The 22,290-nt window shown below is 44.4% G+C and overlaps 1 protein-coding gene across 1 annotated transcript; it reads left to right on the forward strand.

The window, feature by feature from the left end:
• Nucleotides 1-993: 993 nt before the first annotated feature.
• Nucleotides 994-20,781, forward strand: stk11ip (serine/threonine kinase 11 interacting protein). The gene is made up of 26 exons (XM_079336229.1): nucleotides 994-1,177; nucleotides 1,384-1,451; nucleotides 2,038-2,240; nucleotides 2,759-2,833; nucleotides 2,931-3,026; nucleotides 3,099-3,206; nucleotides 3,297-3,368; nucleotides 3,460-3,589; nucleotides 3,826-3,929; nucleotides 4,057-4,146; nucleotides 4,577-4,618; nucleotides 4,810-4,977; nucleotides 5,053-5,134; nucleotides 5,239-5,715; nucleotides 5,800-6,008; nucleotides 6,212-6,322; nucleotides 6,989-7,148; nucleotides 8,899-9,080; nucleotides 9,157-9,418; nucleotides 10,810-10,919; nucleotides 12,124-12,221; nucleotides 13,380-13,558; nucleotides 16,793-16,877; nucleotides 17,856-17,938; nucleotides 18,871-19,097; nucleotides 19,597-20,781. Exons 1-26 carry the CDS (start codon nucleotides 1,170-1,172, stop codon nucleotides 19,735-19,737), a joined length of 3,570 nt encoding a protein of 1,189 aa, XP_079192355.1. The 5' UTR covers nucleotides 994-1,169; the 3' UTR covers nucleotides 19,738-20,781.
• Nucleotides 20,782-22,290: the final 1,509 nt, after the last annotated feature.

Genomic DNA, 22,290 nt, shown 5'->3' on the forward strand with positions numbered 1-22,290 from the left:
GTCAGCATTTCATTACACTGACATATTGTAATAGCATTAACAGGGCGCTTAAGGTCACACAATTGTCTCTCTCACATTTACAAAAAAAAGGAGTAACAAATTGGCATGATGGTTTTTCTAAGTGCAGCACAAATTGGAATCAGACGTGGTTTAATCTGCTTTATCCAGAAATGAGTGTGCTCTCTGCAGCATGCAAAGTAAGCATAAATAACACACACTCCTTCACCGACCAGCTTCCCTACTCTGTTTTAACTGGTGCCATGACTCGGATATGGTTTGAACACCATCTGCAAGAGAGCAGGGGTAGTGTAAGACTCTGGTAAAATTTGGCAGCTGGCATTTATTAAAACTCCAGCCACAAGGAAGGCAGTGCTTTACTGCTTTGGTCTCAGACCCTGTGAGGCACAAAAGAGCCACTTTAGGCCTTTTTGAAGGTCGTACATTAAAGTTATGAAATGAAAATCATATATTTGATAAAATCTGCAAGAGATATAAAATGAAGTAGCCTACAGGTATTTTTGTTATTAGTTTGGATGCTATATGTCTGTCATTGTGGCTGTTTGTTCTGCATTTGAGTGCCTATTAGGAAAACAAATTCTACTTTCAGTAAAGCCTGTGAGGTGAAGTCTGGCATTATTGCGCCACCTAGTGGTATCTTGCAGCAATACGCACACAGCACTGCTGCCATGAGTTAGTATTTTTAAATGTTAAAATGAAATGCAATAAGCTCAAAATGTTAATCGTTAGCAATGCAACTATTATTTTCAAATGGTATAATAATTCAAGCACCTTTGCTGAAGAAGGACTGAGCAAAATACTGTTATTTAAAAATCCTAAGCAATATAAGTTACAGCAGGTTAGTCTTGTCCTTTTTGTTAATATGAATGTGTTAAATAGTGCAGAAAAAGTTATTTCTTCTGTTATTTGACATTTCACGGCACAACGAGGAAAAGCTTGCGACTTATTTTTGGTCTTGAGGAGCCACCGTAGAGGCTCAGACTGTTCGTCATGTGACAAAAAAAAAATGTCAACACCACCGAGCAGCGCACTATGGAATCAAATATTTACCACGGAAATGTCGTTTTCTCCTCGTAAATAGAGGAATATGTTTGAGTACTGACTCTTTCCAAGTAAAACTTTATGATAGCTGTTAATTTCTTCGACTGCCAATGCTCAGGTAAGTCTTGTTTTTTTATTTAATCTGTGCTGACAGGAAACTGGTTAGCTCGTGTCACATTAGCGTGGAAGTGCAGAGGTGTTGGATGCTTTACATGACAGATACATGAAATGCAATTTGAAGGGAAAAAAACATTTGAAAACAAAAGCAGCTTAATTGAGAAGTGTTGCTTCCTTCTTTACTTGATATTGTTGGCTCTCTTTCAGGATGTCAGTCTCCCCAAATGGTCAGTCCTCCCTGGTGCAGAGCTTGGCCACACTCCTCCGAAATGATGGTATGTCTCTGTTTTATTACGTTTTATTTATCAAAATCAATGCAGGGTGACAAACAGGCTGCTCTGTTGAAAACACGTGAACATTTATTCAGAAAAACTGGAACAGAATTGCAGATTTATTGCAGAAATTCAGTGTTTGTGCTTAAAAAAACATCTGATTGGTCTGTGCTTTGGTCCTCAGGCTCATCAAATAACATTTGATGTTTAAACTATGAAAGCTTCTTTTGCTGCAGACTCACATTGTTGTTCCACACTGGTGGTTAAATTAAAATGTAATTCTCTTTAACTCATTAAAAATGACTACGCTTATTTTAAAGTCGGATCTTTGCAGTGGTTGGCCGAACATCAGATTTTGAAACAATGAAGCGGTTTAGATTTTAAGGAAGTGGACAGAGAAACAGTACTGCAGGACTCTGAGAATCACAGACGTTAAAAAACCCTTAACGTTAGGTTGGTTAATGTCTTTGACTTTGACAGGTATTGGTGTTGTCACAGCAGAGCATGCTCCAAGAGAGCTCTGCTCAAAAGATGTCTGTGGGCAGAGAAAATTATAGAGAGTAATCAGTTTTCCCTCCAATAAATGTAGGCGACTTGGTGCTTGATGGCAGCAGCACGCTGACGTTGCCGGCGTCCACCTTGCAGCAGCTCACCCGGCTGTTTGAGCAGTACCTGCTGCCCAGGAGTCAGGCGCATGGATTCCTTGCACTGCCCTCCCATCCTGCTGACACGGCCTCGCTGCTGCAGCTGCAGTTTCTGTTCGACGTCCTGCAGAAGACAATCTCCCTCAAGGTGAGTCCTGAAGGAGTTACTGTTCCTTTCCCTGGTAACAGACTTTGTCAAGTGCGATCATGCTGTGCAATAACCTCTGTGAAACACAAAATCAAACACACACACACACACACACACACACACACACACACACCTACACACCTGCACTTCTTCTGTCTTGTACTGTGATTGTCTCTGGTCATGCAATAAAAAAAATTAAAAAAATATCTGTCCCAGGGTTGCATGGGTTTGGAGCTGATTAACCAAGGAGTTAATTCATTAAAGTTGCAGTAATATATTATATGTTAACACCATTGATCGCGACAGTAAAAAAAGTTGATAGATTGGCCACTAGAGGGCCTGATTGACAGCATATACGTCCTAATATGAGTCACTCTCTGTTGATATACTTTGATTAAAAAGGGGAACCTTGAGCTGCCTTAAATTTCGCATGCAGGTGTTTTTGTTTCTTGTCTGTTTCCCCTTGATTGAAGCTCTTGTATGCTCTCTCTCTCTTTTTTTTTTTTTTTGAAACGCAGCTCACAAACCCTCCTGGAGAGAGACTTCAATCTGTGGTGAAAATCTTCCCGTTCAAGTCTCTGAAGTGTTTGGAGGTATAGTGTGGTCATGTCCATTTCCTTCATTTTTCGACTCATCCTTTTAAAGATCCGTCTCCTGATCATCCTCGTGTGTTTTCTTCTTCCTCGCCAGTTAAAGCGAGTCCCCCCGCACTGTCTGGAGGGACTCCGAGGAGTTTACTCCCAGCTGGAGGTCTTCACGTGTTCAAAGAGCCTCAGCTCCCTCGAGGTGCAGTCCCTCACAGGAAGTGTACGCCTCGCTGTGTGTTTGATGTGTGTGACACCTTTGTCTTTGTTCCAGGAGCTGCTCTCGCTGTGCGGAGGAGACCTCAGCTCTGCTCTGCCTTGGCTGGAGCTACACACCCTCAACTTTAGCTACAACTCAATCGTCTGCCTTGATCAGTCACTAGTGAGACCGACATATGATGCATCTGTCCGCGCTCATACCACATGGTATCATCTTCATATGAGCTGAACTCTTCTTGTCTCTCTTTCCTAGAGTTTACTGAACGTCCTGAAGTCTTTAGATTTGAGCCATAACAAGATTCAGGAGTGTGCTGAATTTCTCAAGGTGGCCATGTTTTTACTCGTGATTCAGCTTTTTTTTCAAAGATGCTTCCTCTCCGTTATCACTGATTTATTTCCTGCTTGCTTTCTCTCAGCCCTTGAGCGAACTGGAACAGTTAAACCTGGGCTACAACTGCCTGCAGAGGGCGCCAACGCTCGGCCTGAGAGCCAGGGCCAAACTGATCACGCTCAACCTCAGGAATAATGAGCTGGAGACGATAAACGGTAGAGCTGACTGTGAGATAGTTGATTTTCAGAAACGGCATCCTCTAAATGTTTTGGGAGTTTGTTATTGGATATTGTTATCAGCACAAAGGGAAACATTAGATATCATTACACCTGCCTGGTTATTATGTCTGTGAGTGTGGGGAAGGAGAAGAGCCTCAGGATGGAGTACAAGCTGCAGAGTTGTTTTTTATTCCACAAGCATGTAGTTGAAACATGTCCCGTCCCCTTCACAGGAGTCGAGCAGTTATCTTCACTCCAGCACTTAGACCTGGCCTACAACCTGCTGCTGGAGCACTCCCAGCTGGCTCCTCTTTCCCTGCTGCACAGCCTCAGCACAGTAAGGAAGCACTTTGCACACATGAGCTCATGATGAAAATAACGTGCGTCACGCCAGAAGTGTATGAGAACATGTTGGCGTTGTCTTCACACGCCACATGCTGAAAGTGTGATATATTTTCTTTTAGCTGAACCTGGAGGGAAACCCGCTCTACTTCCAGAAGTCCCACCGCTACTGCACCGTCCGACACCTCTCCCCAAAGGCTGCAAATCTTCGAGTAAGAGATTGTTAAAGCAAGACAAAGTCAAAGCAAACGGAATAATTAAAGATGCTGCATGGGTGATTGTTTTCGACGTCAAAGCAGCTGAATCGATGGTATCACAGCAGATCGAGCGGGATTCAGCCGCTGAGGACATCATCCTGCCCAAATCGAAACTCGGAGAGAAATGACATTTGTGGGAAGCTGTTAACTTTCCAAAGCAGGCTGTGTTTTCAGAATCTAGCGTAACATCAGTAGCAGCTGTCCACTCATCTGCTCGCATGAAACTGTGCGCTCTGATTTATCTGAGCTTCCTGCCTGTCCGAACAGACTCACGCTGGCTTTTTGTTTGACCTCACATCGTAAACAAGTCATCATCGTTACTATAAGAGAATATATTCTTTCAAAGCTGGCATGTTGCACATGACAAATGATCTTTTTCTTCCAGCTCAAGCTCGATGGTGCCCCACTGTCGTCCTCTGAAATATCTGTAAGTTTAACATCTGTGTTCTGCAGCAAACACTCACTGTTTTAAATCTTTAAACAGAGTGCAGATGTAACTGATTTATTTGACTCTGGCGCAAGATTTTTACAGCTTTAATGGACGTTTCTTATCCGAGGTTATGTTTTTGGCTTCTCTTAGTTGGAAGTGGTAGTACATTCAACGATTGTCGCCCGCAGGTTCTTCCCAAACAAGGGCAGCTGATCGTGCAGGTGCAGCCTTCACCTCCCGTCAGCAGGCCACCTGAGCGCACTAACCAGGAAGCGTCGAGTGGAGCCGGTGAGCTGAGTGACAGCATGTCCGTCGGGGAGGTCGCAGTGTCGCGCATTCGGAAGAAGAAATCAAGGGTAAGGAGTGAACTCTTCGTAAGTGTCCCTCTTTAAATCGTGGAAGACTGTGATTGGATGTTTTTGTGTTTGCAGAGTAAGGTGAAAGTGCGGAGAGCGAGCATTTCAGAGCCTAGTGATACAGATTACGACTCCAAGCCCCTTTCTACCACACAAGGTGGGTTTTCTTTTTAATCGTAATGGTTTCCAACTTGTAGTTTTTAGCTCCGAGCTGCTTGTAAGTTAAAGTTCTCTTTTATTTTCGTTTTATTCCTCCACTAGGTATTGTCCTCCCCCACCAGCAGGAGATTGAGCGCATGTCCAGCTTCAGAGACCAGATGGGTGAGGACTGGCTGAGGTACCAGCATCATCTAGACGGCGTTCCCCCTTCCCACGACACCAACCCGCCCCTCCAGAACGGCCTCGACGCCACCACCTCTCCCTCTGCCAGCAACAGCCATCAGCCGTCCTTTGATTCTCTGGAAGTCCCAGAGCTCCTCTCCTCTCCGCTGCTGTCCTCCGAGCCCAAGTTGGAGACTGCGGATGCCGACGCCGACCTGGAAACGGAGTCCACGCTACAGTGGGCGGGTCATAGCTCTCAGCTCACGGAGTCCACGCTGGATGAAAGTGTAGTGGACGGTCCGGGGGGGAAACAGGAGACAGAGAGCACACTTGGGCCGAGGCCGGAGTCCCAAAAGTCAGCAAGAAAGGACAGTAGAGACACCAAAGAAGAAGAAGAAGAGGAGGAGGATCTTGGAGGTAGGGAAGTCGGAAACATGAAGTGTCTGTAGACCCAAAATCCATCTCCATCTCATCATCATTTTCTCTCCTTCTGCATCTTAGTGGACCTGTGTCACCCCCTTCTTGTGGGCGTCCTGACTGACCAAGAGGAGGAGGAGGCAGCGGAAAAGAGGGGAAGGAGGGAGGTGTTTCTGCGCGTCAAACCGGGTCTGGTGCTGGAGGTGGACATGCGGCGTGGACAGGAGAGATGTCGACTCGAGCTGGGCAGCCTAGCGAAGGTGGAGGCGACAGAGGCCGCCTGGACTCGAGGGGTGAGAATGAAGAGACGGATGATGGGAAATGACCTGTGACGATTTGGGTTATAAGACAATGTTGGTCTTTTATGTCACTGAAGCCTTTGCATAGCATTTCATTTAATATTTGAAATAGATTTGAAGACTATATCTCGGCTCTTAAGATATCAAATCAAAGGTAGCACACAAGTGGAATATAAGCTTTTGTCTTTGTCTCTCAGGAAACAGAAGAGATGCTTCCAGCTGTGGAGCTTCAGTTCGACTACATCAGCCGGGAAAAGAGGAGGAGACGCTACGTCCTGCTTGACGACGAACCACTTCAGGCACTACAGGTTAAAGACACACACACACACACGCACACACACACACACGTTGTTGTTGGTACAGTCATCTTGTGCATGATGTCAGGCTAAAAGGAGATGAATGTATATGAGTTAAAAAGCTCAAACAGGTGAAGCTCGCTCAGTACACAGGCACTTCCTGGATGTGTCTGGTCACGCTCACATGCTGCCCTCTCCTCTTAGTTCTCTGAAAGCGACGTTCAAGCAGCACGTTCTGTACCATGTTTACTACCTTGTTTACGATTCTTGTCTCCTCCCATTGTGGAACAACCCAAGTGTTCCAGATTTAATCTGAACACAGAGAGCTGACACCGGTGCCAGTATGTGCTGTTGTTTTTTCAGATTTGTGGTTAGCCGCCTGGAAATTAGCTTTTGTAAACACCAGTGTGACTAAAGTGACGAGAATAAAAGCCATATGAACACTTTGACTCTTGACACCGCCAGCTATGATGTAAGCCTTCAATTATCCTCAAGTGTCCCTTTTTTAGGAGCTTGATTTAAATCCTTGCATTTGTACGAAGTTAAAGTTTTTCTTGGCATTTTGTTCGTGCAGAGAGGAGCCAAAAAAATCCTTTTAGCAAGGGGGGAAAAAGCATCAAATTGTTTTTTTGTGGAATGCAACAAAAACATTATTTTTATTTTTTTTTTGCTCTCTAGGCTTTGATTGATGTGCTGTCTCACGTGGCGGAGGAAAACCAGCGGCGCATCCTCGAGCTCCGCCCCAGCTGCGTCCTCCTGCAGTGCCTCCGCTGCAGGTCAGAGTTCACTCTCCAGGGAGGGGTCGACGAGGACGAGGCGGGAGGGAGGAGCAAGGATGGTAAATTAACTGTAGCTTTTGGGCAAAACACGTACAAACAAAGGCATGAGGAGGCTTAGGGAATATTTGCACAAGCAAATGTTTGGGTTTCTCCCAAGTTTGTCAGAGTTAATAGAATTGTCTGTGCTTCTTTTGTGAGCGAGAGGTCCACATTTTCTGCTGATGATAACTAACAGGAAGGTAAAGACACCCTTGCACTAAATATGACAGTTTAAAAAAAGGGATAAATTCTCAAAGAGAAAAAGCAGCAAATGTAAGACGGGACTCGGATGGAAAAGAAGCTTTCATTCAAGTTTTGAGTGGAAAAAGAACGAAATGAAGCAGTTTGATCAATCATCAGCTTTTGATCTCTTTGTTTTTTTATGTCTGACAATAAAAAATTGCAAGCTTATAGGTGAATGCGTTGCCGGGGCGATGCGATGTTTGGCTTAAGTTTATATCTCAATCTGTCATCCGCTAATTTCAAACAATCCCACACACACACACACACACACACACACACACACCACGACCTTAAATCCGAGAAGCCTTGTTCTGACTCATCCCTCACACGCACACTTTCTGCTGAGTCATGCCTCATGGAGCTAAAACATCCTGCAAAAAAACCAACATGTCCTTTATTTTTATTTTCATTTTAAATGAGGACTTTTATGCCTTTATTTTCCTGCTTGTGCTGCTTTTGAATCAGCAGAATCCTCATGAGGAGGTCACACCTTCCACCTGGCATCTGACGTCCACTCCTCCGCAACTTTTTTTTTTTTTTTTTTCCCAAAACAAAATCCTGGTCTCAGATGGAACCTAAGAGAATCATCCCTGGAGTTATCTGTTGTCTTTGATTGCCGAGCTGGGTTCCCACCTCTATAATCAGCTGCAGACAGATAGAGCTCAGCGCTCCCAGCAGCCGTCTCCGCCAAACCTGACATTAAGACCTGCTCCGGCTTGCACGGGCTGCACGCAGGCTTTGTTGGACAGATGTCTCAGGGATTCTTTTGAACCATGCTCCTTTGTTAGTGTGCTTTGGAGAAGATTTCAGGCAGTAAATACCTTCTACAGACGCACGTGTCTGAACTTAGTTTGTTTGCCTGTGTGGGAGAGAAAGAGATGCCCTGCAGATACAAGATATCACATTGAAACTGTTGACTGAAGGCACGCATTGTTGCTCCTTTTCTTGCATTATCTCTCACTTGGTTGTCAGAATCATTGAGCTTTCATTAAAGCTCCTCTGAGGAGTTTTTACCCGGTTATGAAAAAGACTGACATTAAAGGGATACTTCACCCATTTGCATGAAGCTGTGTATCATTAGAAACATGGTAGTAGTGTTGAATGGTCGTGAATCCAGCCCTCATTTTGCCCTGAGACGAGAAAAATGTGTTTTTCTTTGCTTGAAGGTTTTCTTCATGTGATGCAAAAAGCGTCATATTACATCACATGAAGAAAACTTCCAGGCAAAGAAAAACATATTTTTCTCATCTCAGGGCAAAATGAGAGCTGGACTCACGACCATTCAACACTACTACCATGTTTCTAATGATACAATGCAAATGGGTGAAGTATCCCTTTAATATTGATGCCCCTTTATGACCAACACAAGCACACAAACATGAGCAACAAGAGTCACAATTTAGAGCGAACAATCTTATATGCTTTAACCACTGTATATCTGTTTATCTCGTTTAATTTAGCACAGTGTGTTGTCTTAGGCTTATCTTATCTTACTGCTGCACTTGGTGTTCTTTTTTTTTTGTGCAGCAGGAGTCTTGAGGAGGAAGGAAGGGAGCAGCAATGTTTGTCCAGATTGTGGTAGCGATCACATGGTCCAGCTTGCCAGCCAACCAACTCCCTACACGAGCACTCCGATCCGCCAGTCATCGCGGCCGGACAGCGAGGACGATCTCCTCGATGTAACGCAGAGCACACAGAGCGTCAATAAGGTATCCTTTTCCGTTCTTCTTTTATTTCTGAAGTCTCTCGCTCGCAATCTCATCATGTCCGCCTTGGTCACATCAGGACGATTACACAGACGCCAGCATCAGCAGCAGCCCTCTACTCGAAGCTACGGCAAACACAGAGGATCAAACCTTCGTCACCGCCCACGGAAGCACCTTCTACATCGAGGACGGGCAGGGGGACACCACCAGCTCCGGCGTCTTCTACAACACAGAGTGCCAAAGTAAAGAGGAGCTGGCCGGGAGCTACCGCTACAACACTGCATCAGGAGCTACTCCACCTGGCGTCCAAGCACGGCCTGCGTGGAGACCTGAACTGAACGGTGGGTTTTCACTCCGGGCCTGATATTACACGCCTTGAAAAGCAAATGATGTCTATTTTATCACACAGTTTTTCTTTAAAGTTCTTCCGTTAAACTTGTTGAGGAATTATGGAAAAATCGCTGATCTGGAACTAAAGACAAACATTTTATGTCTCTTCGGTTTTCTTCCAAACTTAGTGTCTTCCCATGCGTTCATTCAGCGGATTCAAACCAGCATCTGTGAGGAGACTTCACTGTCCTCTAATTATTTATTCACAGCAAGGGTTGGAGAAAGAGAGTGCGATTAGAGGCTGAAGCTAACATGAAGCAGCAGTACAGCAACAACCCGTTTGTTTAACTGCATCCTTTTCTAGTGTCAGAACGTGGCGAGGAGTTTTGTTTTACAGCGATTTAAAACAGCAAATGGTCACATTCGAGAAGCCCGATCCAACAAAATGACAACGTGAGCCGTATAAAGATGAGATTAACAGCAACATGAATCCAGTCGTGCATTTTTACATCCAGAGTAAGTGAAGGAAATTGGCAGGAAAGAGGTTTACTGGCAGGGAAATATAAATGGTGTCTTACGACTTCATTGAAAAGCTGCAGCTCGTTCGGTCGATGTGAAAAGACATTCAGAGAAGAGGTGGGATATATCTGGATCCTGTGGACGGAGAGAAGCTCTGGGTATCTCTGGGAAAGCATCTGACTTCCTCCCCAAACATCTGGGTGCCATTTTTAGACAGACCACATGCTAAATGTGCAACAAGACGGGCTGGAGTCATTACTGAAAGTGATGGGAGAGGAATGAAAGCCGAAGAGAGGGACGGCCCGAATCGTAATCATAGCTTTCTGCCACTTTTCCCTTTTTATATATATATATATATATATATATATATATATATATAGGGACTGCAGGGCCAATAGCGTGTAATCTGTGCCTGTGAAACCTCAAGCTCACACTGGAGATGAGTCGGCACTGACACTGAATATTGCAGCGTCACAGTGCTCCCATTGTTGGGAGAAAGAGTTTTTCTCTTTGTCTCGTGTCTTTTTTTTTTTCTTTTTTTTTTACTTTTACCTTTTCACCTGAAGGCCCTTTTTTTTTTTTTTTTTAATTCTCATCTCCAATCTCTCCAATGAGAAACACGTTTGTTTTGGCCCTGTCGCAGCTCCGACCGTTAATCAGCGCTAATGAAGCCTCCGTTGCCTTTCAGTGGTCGATTTATTGCTCTTTAAGGCCTTCCTGCGTGAAGCCTTTTGGTTTCACATTGAAGCCCAAGTTTCCAACAAATATGCCTTTATGAAAGTGGAACATCGGTGCCAGGAAACTATGGCTGAACTGTTAATGTAAGGTGTCATTTGAGGGAAGAAATAAAGAAAGGCTAACCAAACTGTCGATTTGTCTTTAGATGGTTTGGACCTCCTGACGGAGGACTACGCGGCCGTGGATCATCGCTTACAACTTTTCCTGGACGTGGAGGTCTTCGAGGGAGAAGAGCACCTTCACTCTTTCCTAAAGGTGTGTGAGAGGGGAGCAAAAAAAAAAAAATCTGTATGGCATCAAGTGTATGAGAAATGGAAGACAATAAAACCAGACATCTGTCTTTTTAGACTGCAGTTGTTGTTGAGCTTACACAAAGAAGAATTAACCAGAGATGTGGGGGTTTTTTTCGTCTTTATTCAAAAGTTTCCCCTATAAAAAATATTTTTAAAAAAATAGAAAAAACACAAACTCATAAAGTTTGTATCCGTCTATTCCCTCTGCTGTGTTTGTGAGCCAGGCACGCAACAGCCTGTGTTCACATTTCATCATAAAGGAGACAAGGAATCAGATCTCAGCATTTACCAACCTGTACAACACCAGATCGTATCTCTGCATGTCAAACTCACTTCAAATCGTCTGCTAACACAGGATATGGTTTCAAACTCATCTGACTCTTTGCTGGTCTCCCAGCATGAAGGACTTAAAAAAAGCTTTTCTGGGCCTTTAAGTCTCTGCTGGAGCTCTTATGAAAACTGTATTATTTCCAGACCCGAGTATTTCTCCCCGTGACAGCAGCCTGTGACTGATCGTTTAAATTTAGCAGCACATTGTTTTTATGTCGCTGTTATTGTTTCTTTTGTTATTGCGGTTTTAAAAAGTCCTTAAACACATCTCCCCGATGGCAGAAAGGCTCCAGCTTAATGAGTGGTGACAACTTTAAGACCGACAGCACGTCAGCTGCGGTTTGCTCTTCAGTCAAATCTCCGGGGAGCTCGCTCAACCCCCAGATCTTCCTCCTTCATGCTCCTCTCCTACGCCGTCTCCCTAATATGCCGTGCATCATGGGAGCTCGTCTCTGTCGGACGCCTGGACGAGGAGCGAAGAGCGGAAACAAGACGGAGCGAAACACAGCTGGAAACAGGCGGTCCCGCCGCATTCATCTTGGTCGTGTTTATTTGTGCAGTGACAGGGCTCCTGACTGTTTCACTTGTGCCTTTTCCTCTTGTGCGGTTTTACAGGAAATAAAGTAAAACCTTGACTTATTTATCGGATTAAAAAGCCCTTATGCGCTCCAAACAACTGGTTCAACCTCGTGATGCTCATTATTAACTCGTTAATGACGACAATCCTGCAGGAGAGCAATCCATGTTTGTTGATTCAACCCTCTTTCCTCTAATACATGATGTGTCTCTCTCTCTCTCTCTCTTTTTTTTTTTTTTTTTTTTTTGTGTGCCTTCAGATGTCCGCTGTCAAATTCGGGGAGCCGGGGGAGGTTCCCTCTCTGCTGGTGGTGTCAAACAAGAAGATCTATTTCTTGGAACTGATGTCAGAAAGCCAGTGAGTTGACAGGAGAGAAAGTGAAATAGTTGTGTCACATTGTTTTTTTTTTTGTTTTTTTTCGGGCACGAGTGAAAACAAATGATTGTTGAAATGCTGAGAATGCACAGCTCTTCAGCATCCTGCACTGTTGCAAACGTTTTATTGACACTTGATAGCTAAGAAATAGAACCAGATCAGGCGTTACAAGCCGGAGAGAAAACTGACTTCACAAACCTTTTTGTGGAGTTGTTGTAAGCTGGTGTTAACTTGAAGTTACATGAATACAATTTATTTGATTACTGAAAACAAACAGATGTATTCTGAAGCACCCAATGGTTTCTTTCTAACTCCAAAAATCGCGACTTTTAGGCGGGCGGATTGGGTAAAGCGACACGATTTAAAGATATGCAATGCAACTCATGACGCAGATATAGAAAAAATGTAAAAACAGCAAATTGCTCAGTGTGAAGTTTGAGGATTGTGTGTTTGAAAGCGTCATGTGAAGCTGACTCCTGCAGGTGGACGTGGACTTGAAAATGATGAAAGGACGCATTCTCCAGTTTTCAAACATAACTTTTGAAGTGTAAACCAAGTCGGTGAGATGTTTCCGCAACACGTTCCAGTTTATCAGAAGAGGTAATCAAATCCTGCCGCAGGGGGATTCAAAGGAGGGCGCCACACAGTAAACAATCAGGACTTTTAATGCTGGTGCGAAGCCCCCCCCCCACACACACACACACACACACTCTTTTTAGGATGTGGGTTATATTGCATAACCTGCGCAGGTTTCTGGGTCACATCTTGAGAACACATTGACCTCGCAGTGTCTGTTCGGACCGTGCACTCTCTCCTGTTTCTCCTCCTGATACTCTTCATCCCCCTTTTGTTAGTGTTTCTCTCCCACCATAACAGTGTCTCCTTCTCCTAAGACTCGAGCCCACGCTGTGACGCCTCAGAAGAAGTTAGTGAGAGTCGGACCACACGGGTTGTCTTTTCTTGTTCTTGGCATTGAGCGAGACATTTTAATCAAAAGTTAATCTTTGAGAAATGAGGTATTACATCATTTATCGAGGGGATTGTGCTGAGTAAACTTTGGCTTTAACAAACACCTACACCTCCAAAACGTCAAAGAAAAACCCTTTAAATCCAGCTTCTCCTCTCTCTCTCTCCTCCCAGCAGAGGCCAGCTCTCTGATTGGCTACAGAAGCGGGACAGCCACCCACTCATGGAGCTCGGCTACCTGGAGGTGGGACTTGGCTCGCAGACCATCCACATGGAGTTTGATGGGGGCGTGGCCTACACTCTGCTGGTACGAGACAGCCTACGATGCAAGCGGTTCTTTGGCTTGCTGACAGGTAAAAGGAAACTCTGCCAAATAGGAGCAAAGTGGAAAATCACTTAATGTATGGAAAAACACATAAAGGGGATTTTGACTTTCTGGGAGAGAAACCCACTCACCCTGCTTTTTTTTTTTTTTTTTTTTTTTTAACACACTCAGGGTGCTTTAAGGGAAGACACCACAACATGAGCGTAGACTCGTGTAGATTTCAAGTGAAGTAGCAGAGAGTTGCATGTATGAGAACAGCGTGTTCCTCTGGCAGGCATGGTGCCACACTATCTAATACTATACCATATGTGGGCTACGTGACGCAGGTCCCCGCCCTCCACCTCCACCTCCTCAGTATTGTGCGTACATCCTGCCCAGACCTACTCGTCTGCTGCAGAGAGGAAAACCTTTTATTAGACGAGGGGGCTCCTGCGCTGGAGCTGGAATGTCTGGGAAAAAAAATATGGAAAATGAATTTGACAATAAGCAGCCCACCAGAAAACAGGAACAAACATCTTGGCACGTGGGGAAGCAAAAGGATTGAAATTCACTCAATTGTAATAGAAAGTGGGACAGCGAGGTTTTTGGTTTTTTTTCCATAGTGGCTCGGTCAGATTAGCAACAAGAGAATTTTAATTCGGCCCTCGATTATGCTGATTGGATGATTAGAGGAGCCACGTTTTTCCACAACTGTTGGATTCTCTCCAGCTTTTCAGCCACACACAAACAAGTAGAAGAAGCAGAAGCTTTTCTGTGTGGAAACTTTTCTTTCATACATGATCCCAAACCTGCACATGCTGATTCTTCATTCTTCCTTCATTTAAACTGGTGGAAGAAGAATCTGTTTATGGAAAAGAGCTCGAGCCAAGAAGGCGTATTTACAGCAATAAATATAAACAAGCTCAAACTTGTCGGGGCGCTGATAGCCCAGCGTTTATGTCCTGCACCCCACGAATACGAAACTGATTTTTAAATTTGCGCGACATGTACTTTGAATTTAGCAGCAGTATCAACCGGGCTCATTCGTCCTCCTCGTGACGCTTCGTCCCTCTGTCTTAAGTTTATAAACAGCTACTGTCCGCTTGATGAATGACACGTTTCTCTGCCTCTTACATTCACATGAAGTGTTGAGATGTTTCCTTTTCCCATGATCCTTTGAGGCAAAGTCAACGAAGTGTAATATTCTGTCAGCAGAAGGAGGAATAAATCAGAGGAAGATAAAAACCACAGCTGGAATGATGAAGGATTCACAGTGGAGGATGTGGTTGTAACTGCGGCTGAGTCCGACACAACTTTATTGAAACATGAGCGATAACACGAGAGAGGAGCCAGGAGAGACAGAAGCGGGGTCGTGCTGAGAATCTGCTGCTGTTTGTGCTGGCAGATGTCTTGATTTCACACGGAGGGAAACGTCTGTTTCTGCTGTCATGCTCAAACGCCGTTAAAGACGATCGTCTCGATACTTCAGCTGACAGGTCAGCTCAGAAACCCGAAACCATTTTCCTCTCACGCTGTCCTGTGTCCGCGCTCCAGATTCTCCAATCATGTTCTGGTGTTTGATTTCATGTGATAACCATCAGGGGGCCGAGCAGTCTGAGTGTGAAACACGAGGCAGAGCAGGAGCGCTGACAAAGACCAGAACACCCACCAAACTTGGTTCTCCACCCGCTCGGCCCGTCTCCTTTGTTTTGAGAAGGCGCTCTTGGATGGCACCTTGTTCAAACTGTCTTCGTTCACACGTTGCATAAACACTTCCTCAGCACGTGTTCTAGTTCCACCAAAGCGTGGGAGACTTTGATTCCAGCGCAATGCAAATTGATCTAAAAAGCAATCAAAACCTTTTTTAGGCCGAAATATGTGGAAGCACGCAGGAACTATCTGCTGGCTTCTTAGCGGGCCGTTTAACTCCAAAAGACAAGACTGAAAACATCGCTGAAGTTGCCTCCTCTGTCTTCTTTTGTATTTACAATCGTCAGAAACATGACAAAGAACAGGGCAGGGAGCTCACTGTTTTCTAATCATTTGGCACAAAAAAGTAAATTCCTACCAACCAACACGTGAAAATATTTAAATAAGAAGGGCTTGTTTGGGAATAAAGGAGCGTAGTTTGACTCTTCAGGTTGAATGTGTTTTTATCACAACAAGGACATAGATGAGTCTGGTTGAGTTTGTCCTCTTCCTCTTAATTCTTGCACCACTTGTCCCTCGTCTCCCTTCAACTCCTTTTCAAGTCTATTCACTCTTGGCTGTGGAGCCACGTCGCAGAAATCCTCTCTGCCGTGTATTGTTGTCACACTCAATGATACGCTACAATCCTCGAGTGTGAGCGTGACCCGGCGCTTTGTGCTCCCAACATTTTTCTCACCCACCAAGTCCATGGAGCTGAAATGTTACACCTGCAACCGGAGACCTTTTGGCTTTTCTTTGCGCGGTTACAATAGCAAGAGAAGAAGAAGAAGAAGTCTCAGATAGAGTTTGTCTTTTGTGTTCACACCTCTTTCCAGGAGTGTTTTTTTAGGCTACTGTAACGTGTCTCTGTCATTGAAACGTTAAAGGAGGAGTGGGAGTGTCCTCTGACCTTTAATTTGGCACGTTGATAAATGTTTCCCCTGAAAAAGTCTGGACAAAAGAGTATCATCGTGAGCGCCTGGAGCTTCCTGCTGAAGATCTTATAATTATTACATGGATTGTTTTTAAACTTTTTCGCAGCCCAACCGATTAATCAGCCGATATTAAAGGGGAGAGATTATCCCCCTGGTTCACCTTTTCAAACAGTCCCTCTGTGCTCTAAGTGAAACATCTGTGCTGAATGAATCAAGCAGCAGAGGAGGTTTGTGACCCTGTAGAAACCAGCTCTCTCAGAATGCTTCGTTTGGGTGTGTGTCTCTTTAAATGTAGTTTTCCCCGTCGACATCACTCCTCTGTAGAGAGAATAAAAATGGCTGACCGGGGCAAAAGTTTTGCTCAAAGCTGGAGGTGGAGTCCATGGGACACCAGGGGAGGGAGGGGATTTTCTTTTTACCAGAATCCAACTTGTGATGTCGCAAGTTGAGAAAATTTGAAACGAAGCATTTCTCTCTGTGTGGTAAGACTTAAGCAGACCACAAACAAATGACTGGATGGATTTATTTTAAATTGTGTGGGTTGATAGACACTCAGGTTACCCAGATAAATGTTCAAAAACACTGTCGAAGTGGATTTTCATAACATGTCCCCTTTAACGGCTCTTTTTCATTTTGTCGCTCTTCTTCTCATGTTTCAGGGATCGTGCGTGAAATGGCGAACGACTCAGACAGCAAGCTGCAGTCCATCTCCACCACAAGACTCAACCCTCAGCACCACCTCTGGTACTTCACTCCGCTGCTCCGCACCCAATTTAACACACTGCGAACATGGCGGCCATCTTTGTTTGATTTGTTTGTTTGCTGACAGATGTGCGTCGCGCTCATTTGGATGTGGTTGGGCGGTGCGAGCTAAATAACGTTTTTTTTTTTTTTTTTTAACACATGTTAGTTAATCACAATCAGATTTTTTTGAGTTTGGAGAAGCGGAGTGCTAAATTAGCTGCGAGACCACGTGTTAATTTGTAACATGTGTTGCGCTGCCTGTCATGTTGTGTCACCTCCTGTAGCTTTTTTTTTTTTTTTTTTTCTCCTTGAAAAAGAAGATTTTAAGAAACAAGAGACATTTTTCGGTTTTAAAAGTGCAATTGCAGAGAAGTAAATGACGACATGTGCTCGCATATGAAACAAGATGTGGGTAATCAATCATTCCATTTCAAACCGACTCGGTTTATAAGCCTTTGTAAAAGTTTGGGCAGTGTTACAAACACGCCTAATCCATCTCAGAGAAGTTAAATAAATAGCATTTTGGATCCGTTCAGTGAAGAGTGATGCGTTTCCATGAGGAGAAGATAAGGAAATCCAGGTTCTTAGAACAACAAATACTTCCCCCCTTTTGTCCTCTCGTGATTGACTCCCCCGCTCAATAATAAAGAAGTAAAAACAAATGAAAGCAAGGCTGCTAACCACCGTCTGAGAACACACTCCCCGTGTTTTCTCAACCAATTCCTGTCAGCTGTTATTATGTCAATTATCCCCTTTGCTTCACAGTTACTGTGAAACTCACCCCGTGATGTGCAAGTGCTTCCATGTGAGCGCGTAGCAGCTGAAGCACCTGCCAGCCTCCAACAACCACAGACGCTGTGTTATCTTTAGGAGAAACCGTGTGTGTGCTCAGAGCGAGAGCAGCCACTGTGTGCAACAAGAGTTTTTAATGCTCATTACTGTGCATTCATTACATTCTGCTTTCTTGTGTTTTGACAGGCCGCTGGTGTGTGAGGACATCCAGGAAGACGTGGAGGACGGGCAGCTGCAGTTTTTCTACATGCTGGCTTTTGTCCTGCAAGGTGAAACATCCACTAAAATATGTCCTTCCTCATATTTCATAAACAAAGATCTGTTCTTCAATGTCTACCTTTGTGCAGTTCTAACAGGCTATAAGACTCAACATGTCATGAAGATGCAAATAGCAGGGATGTTCATGCTAATGCGGGTGCGGTTCGGGGAAAAAGAAAAGTAAAGTTTGAAATGAGAAGGGTTCAATTGCCTTGATTGATCATAAATTCAGGCACATGAAGTTGAACCATCGAGAGGAAATCCAAGAGTAAATTCCTCCATAAAAGCGTCATTACAGCCTTTAACCACAGAAAATAAGTCCCAAGAGGAATTAGAGATAATAAGAAAATGGATCCATCCAAATGAGAGGACAATCAGAGAGACAGGATGTGATTTGTGGCTGGAGTGAGGCGCCTGTCAGAAACTCCTGTGAACAACCTCAGCCATAAAAACGGGCAGATCTTTGTGGATTTAAGCCGACTAATTGACAGGTGCTCATGAGGGGGATGTGTGCAGGGGCGCTGTGATGCCTCGCTGTCTGTGAGTCAGCAGATGTCAAGACAAGCAAGTCGCGGGCTCCACACAGCTGTGTACGTCTGAGGAATGTCGTTTTAGCGTGCCTGGATCTGCCTTTCTCCTCCGCTTGCGGCCCTGAAAACACAGTTTGAGATGAAGTACAGAAACGCGTCATGTGTCAGAAACGTACCTCGTGAAGCTTTTCAAGTCATCGTCAGGTAATTTGAATGTGCAGACATAAATCAGGAGCTAAAACATCATTTGTTATACCAAAAAATCAACGATGTGAAGCAGCTGTAAGAGGGAAAAATGGACAGAATAAATGGATTTATTCTGCAAACACAAAACAAAGAAAAGGCAGGAAACGTGCAAAGAGTGCACCGCTGACAACTTAACGAAGATAGAACTGCTCTCATTTCTCTTTCAGATGATGTCTGGACACCGCTAACGGTCCTCGCCACCCGGGAAACCCTGTACCTCCTCAAAGAGGACCACCAGTGGTCCAAAAGCTCAAGCGACTCAGCGGAAAGCGAGAACCAAGGAGTGAGCAGCGGGAGCGCCGCCGTGTTGGAGACGCAGGCGATCAGCTGCGTGAGCTCGGTTTACCTGTGGCCGTCTGATCAGTGCAGGGTGGACATTCAGCTGTACGATGAGGTCAGTGTGCACTTATAATGTTTCTGCTTCTCTACGTGCACACTGGAAACACAAGAAAGCCGAAAGATGAAGAAACGCCGACGGGTGACGAATTTGCAGCAGCTGTTTAAAAATAGATCATCATGAACTGATATTCTGTCGGCTCTGTCGCTGTCTTCAGTTTCATTTCATCAGCAGACCCTCTTCTGTTTGGTCCTGCTGTTACCAGAGCTGAACTAACAGCTATCAAAAAGAGGACTAGGTCGAGAAAGCAGCTAAATCTAGGAGGCCATGTTTGTGTTGAATAGCCTCGTCTGTGCACACAGTCCTCACAGTAGAACACTTACATGGCTCTAATTCTCCTCTTTTCACCGGGACAACTAACACGGCCGCACAACTTTCTGACTTGCAGAAGAACCAAAAAGAAATGGATCGTTTTTAAGTTGTGTTTCGGTTTATACTGTTAAACACGATCATTGTAGTTTCCCTGATCTGTCATGTTGTGTTTTCCCCCCCGCAGACGGTGAAACAGGAGAAGACGTGGTGTGTGCACTCGGAGAGCACGGAGCTCCTCCAGGGTCTGCTGGCCTGGGTCAGATCTCAGTGGGAGGCCATGTTCGGCGTAAAACTGAACTGCAACACAAAGCAGCACAATGGCTGAGGGCATTGGACGTGTTACAGACTCTGTGTGTGTGTGTGTGTGCGTGTGGGTGTGTATGCGTGCGTGTGGGTGTGTATGCGTGCGTGTGAGCGTTAGTGAGTTCCCGTGTTGGTACTGGGAAATGTTAAGTGAGCGTGAGTGAGTTCGTCTTTATTTTCTCTGTGCGCTGTCTGCACTCCGTCTGCTCCCATTATGCTTTCTTTTTAAGCCAAGAGCTTGGAAAGGATTGCACATATACATGTGGTACACAAGCCTGTAAAAGAAGACGCACTGGTTGCATAATTCTACCCTCCAGATAACAACCCACTGAACTTCTCCACAGCTCAAATGGAGTGTGCCTTGTTCTGCAGCTGCTATGTAACCTCTGCTGAAGTGCACCTGAATGCATCTCGTATTGTTCCTTCATCGCTGTGGCATCTGAGCAGGGGGTTCTGGGAACTACGAGCGCGTTACGTTGAGCTCGACGGAGCTCTTCCTCACTGTCTTACGGTGCAGTGAGTTGTGACATCACGCGCTCACCACGAGGACAGGGGGCGCGAGTGCGAGGTCAAAGCTTGGCAACACTTGTCATCGAGGGTCACCAAACACCTTTGTCTCCCAATTAGAGTCTTGTGATGTCTCTGCAATGCATCATGGGAGAGAAAAAGAATGCCACATGTGCAAATCTGCAGATAGGACTAACAACAATGCTTATATATTCTTTAGTTTATTTGTCACCTGGGTGCACTGCTGTCATCTAACACGTAACATTTCTGAAGTTTCTCATCTTAATCTTTGCTCACTTTGTTTAACAGATTTAGAAAATAATCCTGGAGGTGTGGCCGTTATGTCTGCAGCCACTCGGGTGTAAATCAGTCAAGGCCCCGCTGCTGCTGCTGCTGCTGATGATGATGATGTTAACACCTGCGATTTAATTTATTTCTCTGTTAGCATTTTTTTCATAATGGGTTATTGCAACAGGAATAAAAGTGTTTTATTTTTATATAAATACAGAAAAACATCTGATGTAAATAATGGAATATAAAGGTTGAGTGTTTAAACGTGTTTGTCTGTGGTGTCTAAATGCTGGACCAAAAGTTGCACTTTTTATTTTTTTTACTTTCAGACTGTAGTCCATTAAAAACACTTCGTGTCACAGTGACATATTGCTCCTTCTAAAATAGAAATCATGTCAACAAGATCCAGTTGTTTTGCCTTCACTTTTTGGGAGCTGTCACGTTGTCCACCTTTTTATATACTCTGTGGTGATAAGTAGAAGAAGATGAAGAAGGCTCATCAACGCTAAAACCAGGTGACATATTTATGGTTTAAAAACTGCAGAAACTAATTGTTAGATTGCCTCAGTGTAGTCTGTGGAGTTGCTGTCTTGACCAGCCTTTTCTACTTTATTCTTTCAGCTTAATCACTGCAGTGTTTCTGGCTCCAGTTAAAAGCAGCAACAGTGGAGGAATGCTGAAAGCTGCGCAGGAACACATCATGAATTTCTGGTTATTGGATCCAAATTGTGGCCTTTTTAGTTACGCTGTGTACTTTTTGCCACTCAGCGTCAAACTGCCAGTCCCTTCCCCTTAACCGAAGCTCCATCTGAGTCCAGGCTCAGCTGTGTAGAGGTATGTTAACCAATTTCACAGAGTAAATATTTCTTTAGCCCCTGCCAGTGCTGTGCATGTGCTGTCCACATGCTCGTAGGCAAAACTGGATCGCCTTCAATTGCACCCACGTGGCTGACAAAGCCCACGATCCACGCCACAGTCAGCAGGAGCAGCTTTACACACTGATGACTTGTGACCACTCACACGTTTTTAATGCTCTTTATATAAATCTTAATCACACAATCAACACAAGCACATTTGGTGGTTGACTCTCTTTGCGGCTTCCTGTTCCTGCAAAAGAAGGTCAGAAGTCAGCTATAGAAAATCACCCTTACATCTGATCTGGATCTTTCCAGTCGGGATTCTTCCACCATCAAAGTCTTGAACCCCTCAAATCTCCCCCCCAAAATGGGGGATTTGGGTTTCTGTTGACATATCTGAATGCAGCCTTTTCACGGGAAACAGATCCAAAAGAATCAAAGGACTTACGGGATATGTGAAGAAAAAAATTGACAAAGCTTTCATATTAAGGACTCATGTGTTGCAGCTGCAGCTCTCAATGATGGATTTTGGGATTTGAGTCAGCACGAGTCAACTATTGATAAACCATGTGCTGCAAATCAGCTGAATGCACACCTCGTGCAACCCGCTTTTTAATGCAAAAGGGTAAAACACACTACTATCCCAGTTGATCAATTCTACAGAAAATGTTGCATTTGATAGTTAACTTTTACATCTTTGTTAGGAAGCTTTAGTCATTTAAAAAAAAAATTCCTTTACTGTTTTAGTCTCACTCAGAGTTTTGGAAACTTGCAAAAATCATGACTTGCATCTTGGAAATTCTGAGTTAAATAACAGGAGAAGATGATTAAACCCTGAGAGAAATTAGCCTATGTCTTCAATTTTGAATATCTACATGTTTATGTTCATTTCTAGCTCAAAAGGGAAGGGGAAAAGTAAC

Source organism: Symphodus melops, assembly GCF_947650265.1.
Source record: "Symphodus melops genome assembly, chromosome: 23".
NCBI classification, from domain to species: Eukaryota; Metazoa; Chordata; class Actinopteri; order Labriformes; family Labridae; genus Symphodus; species Symphodus melops.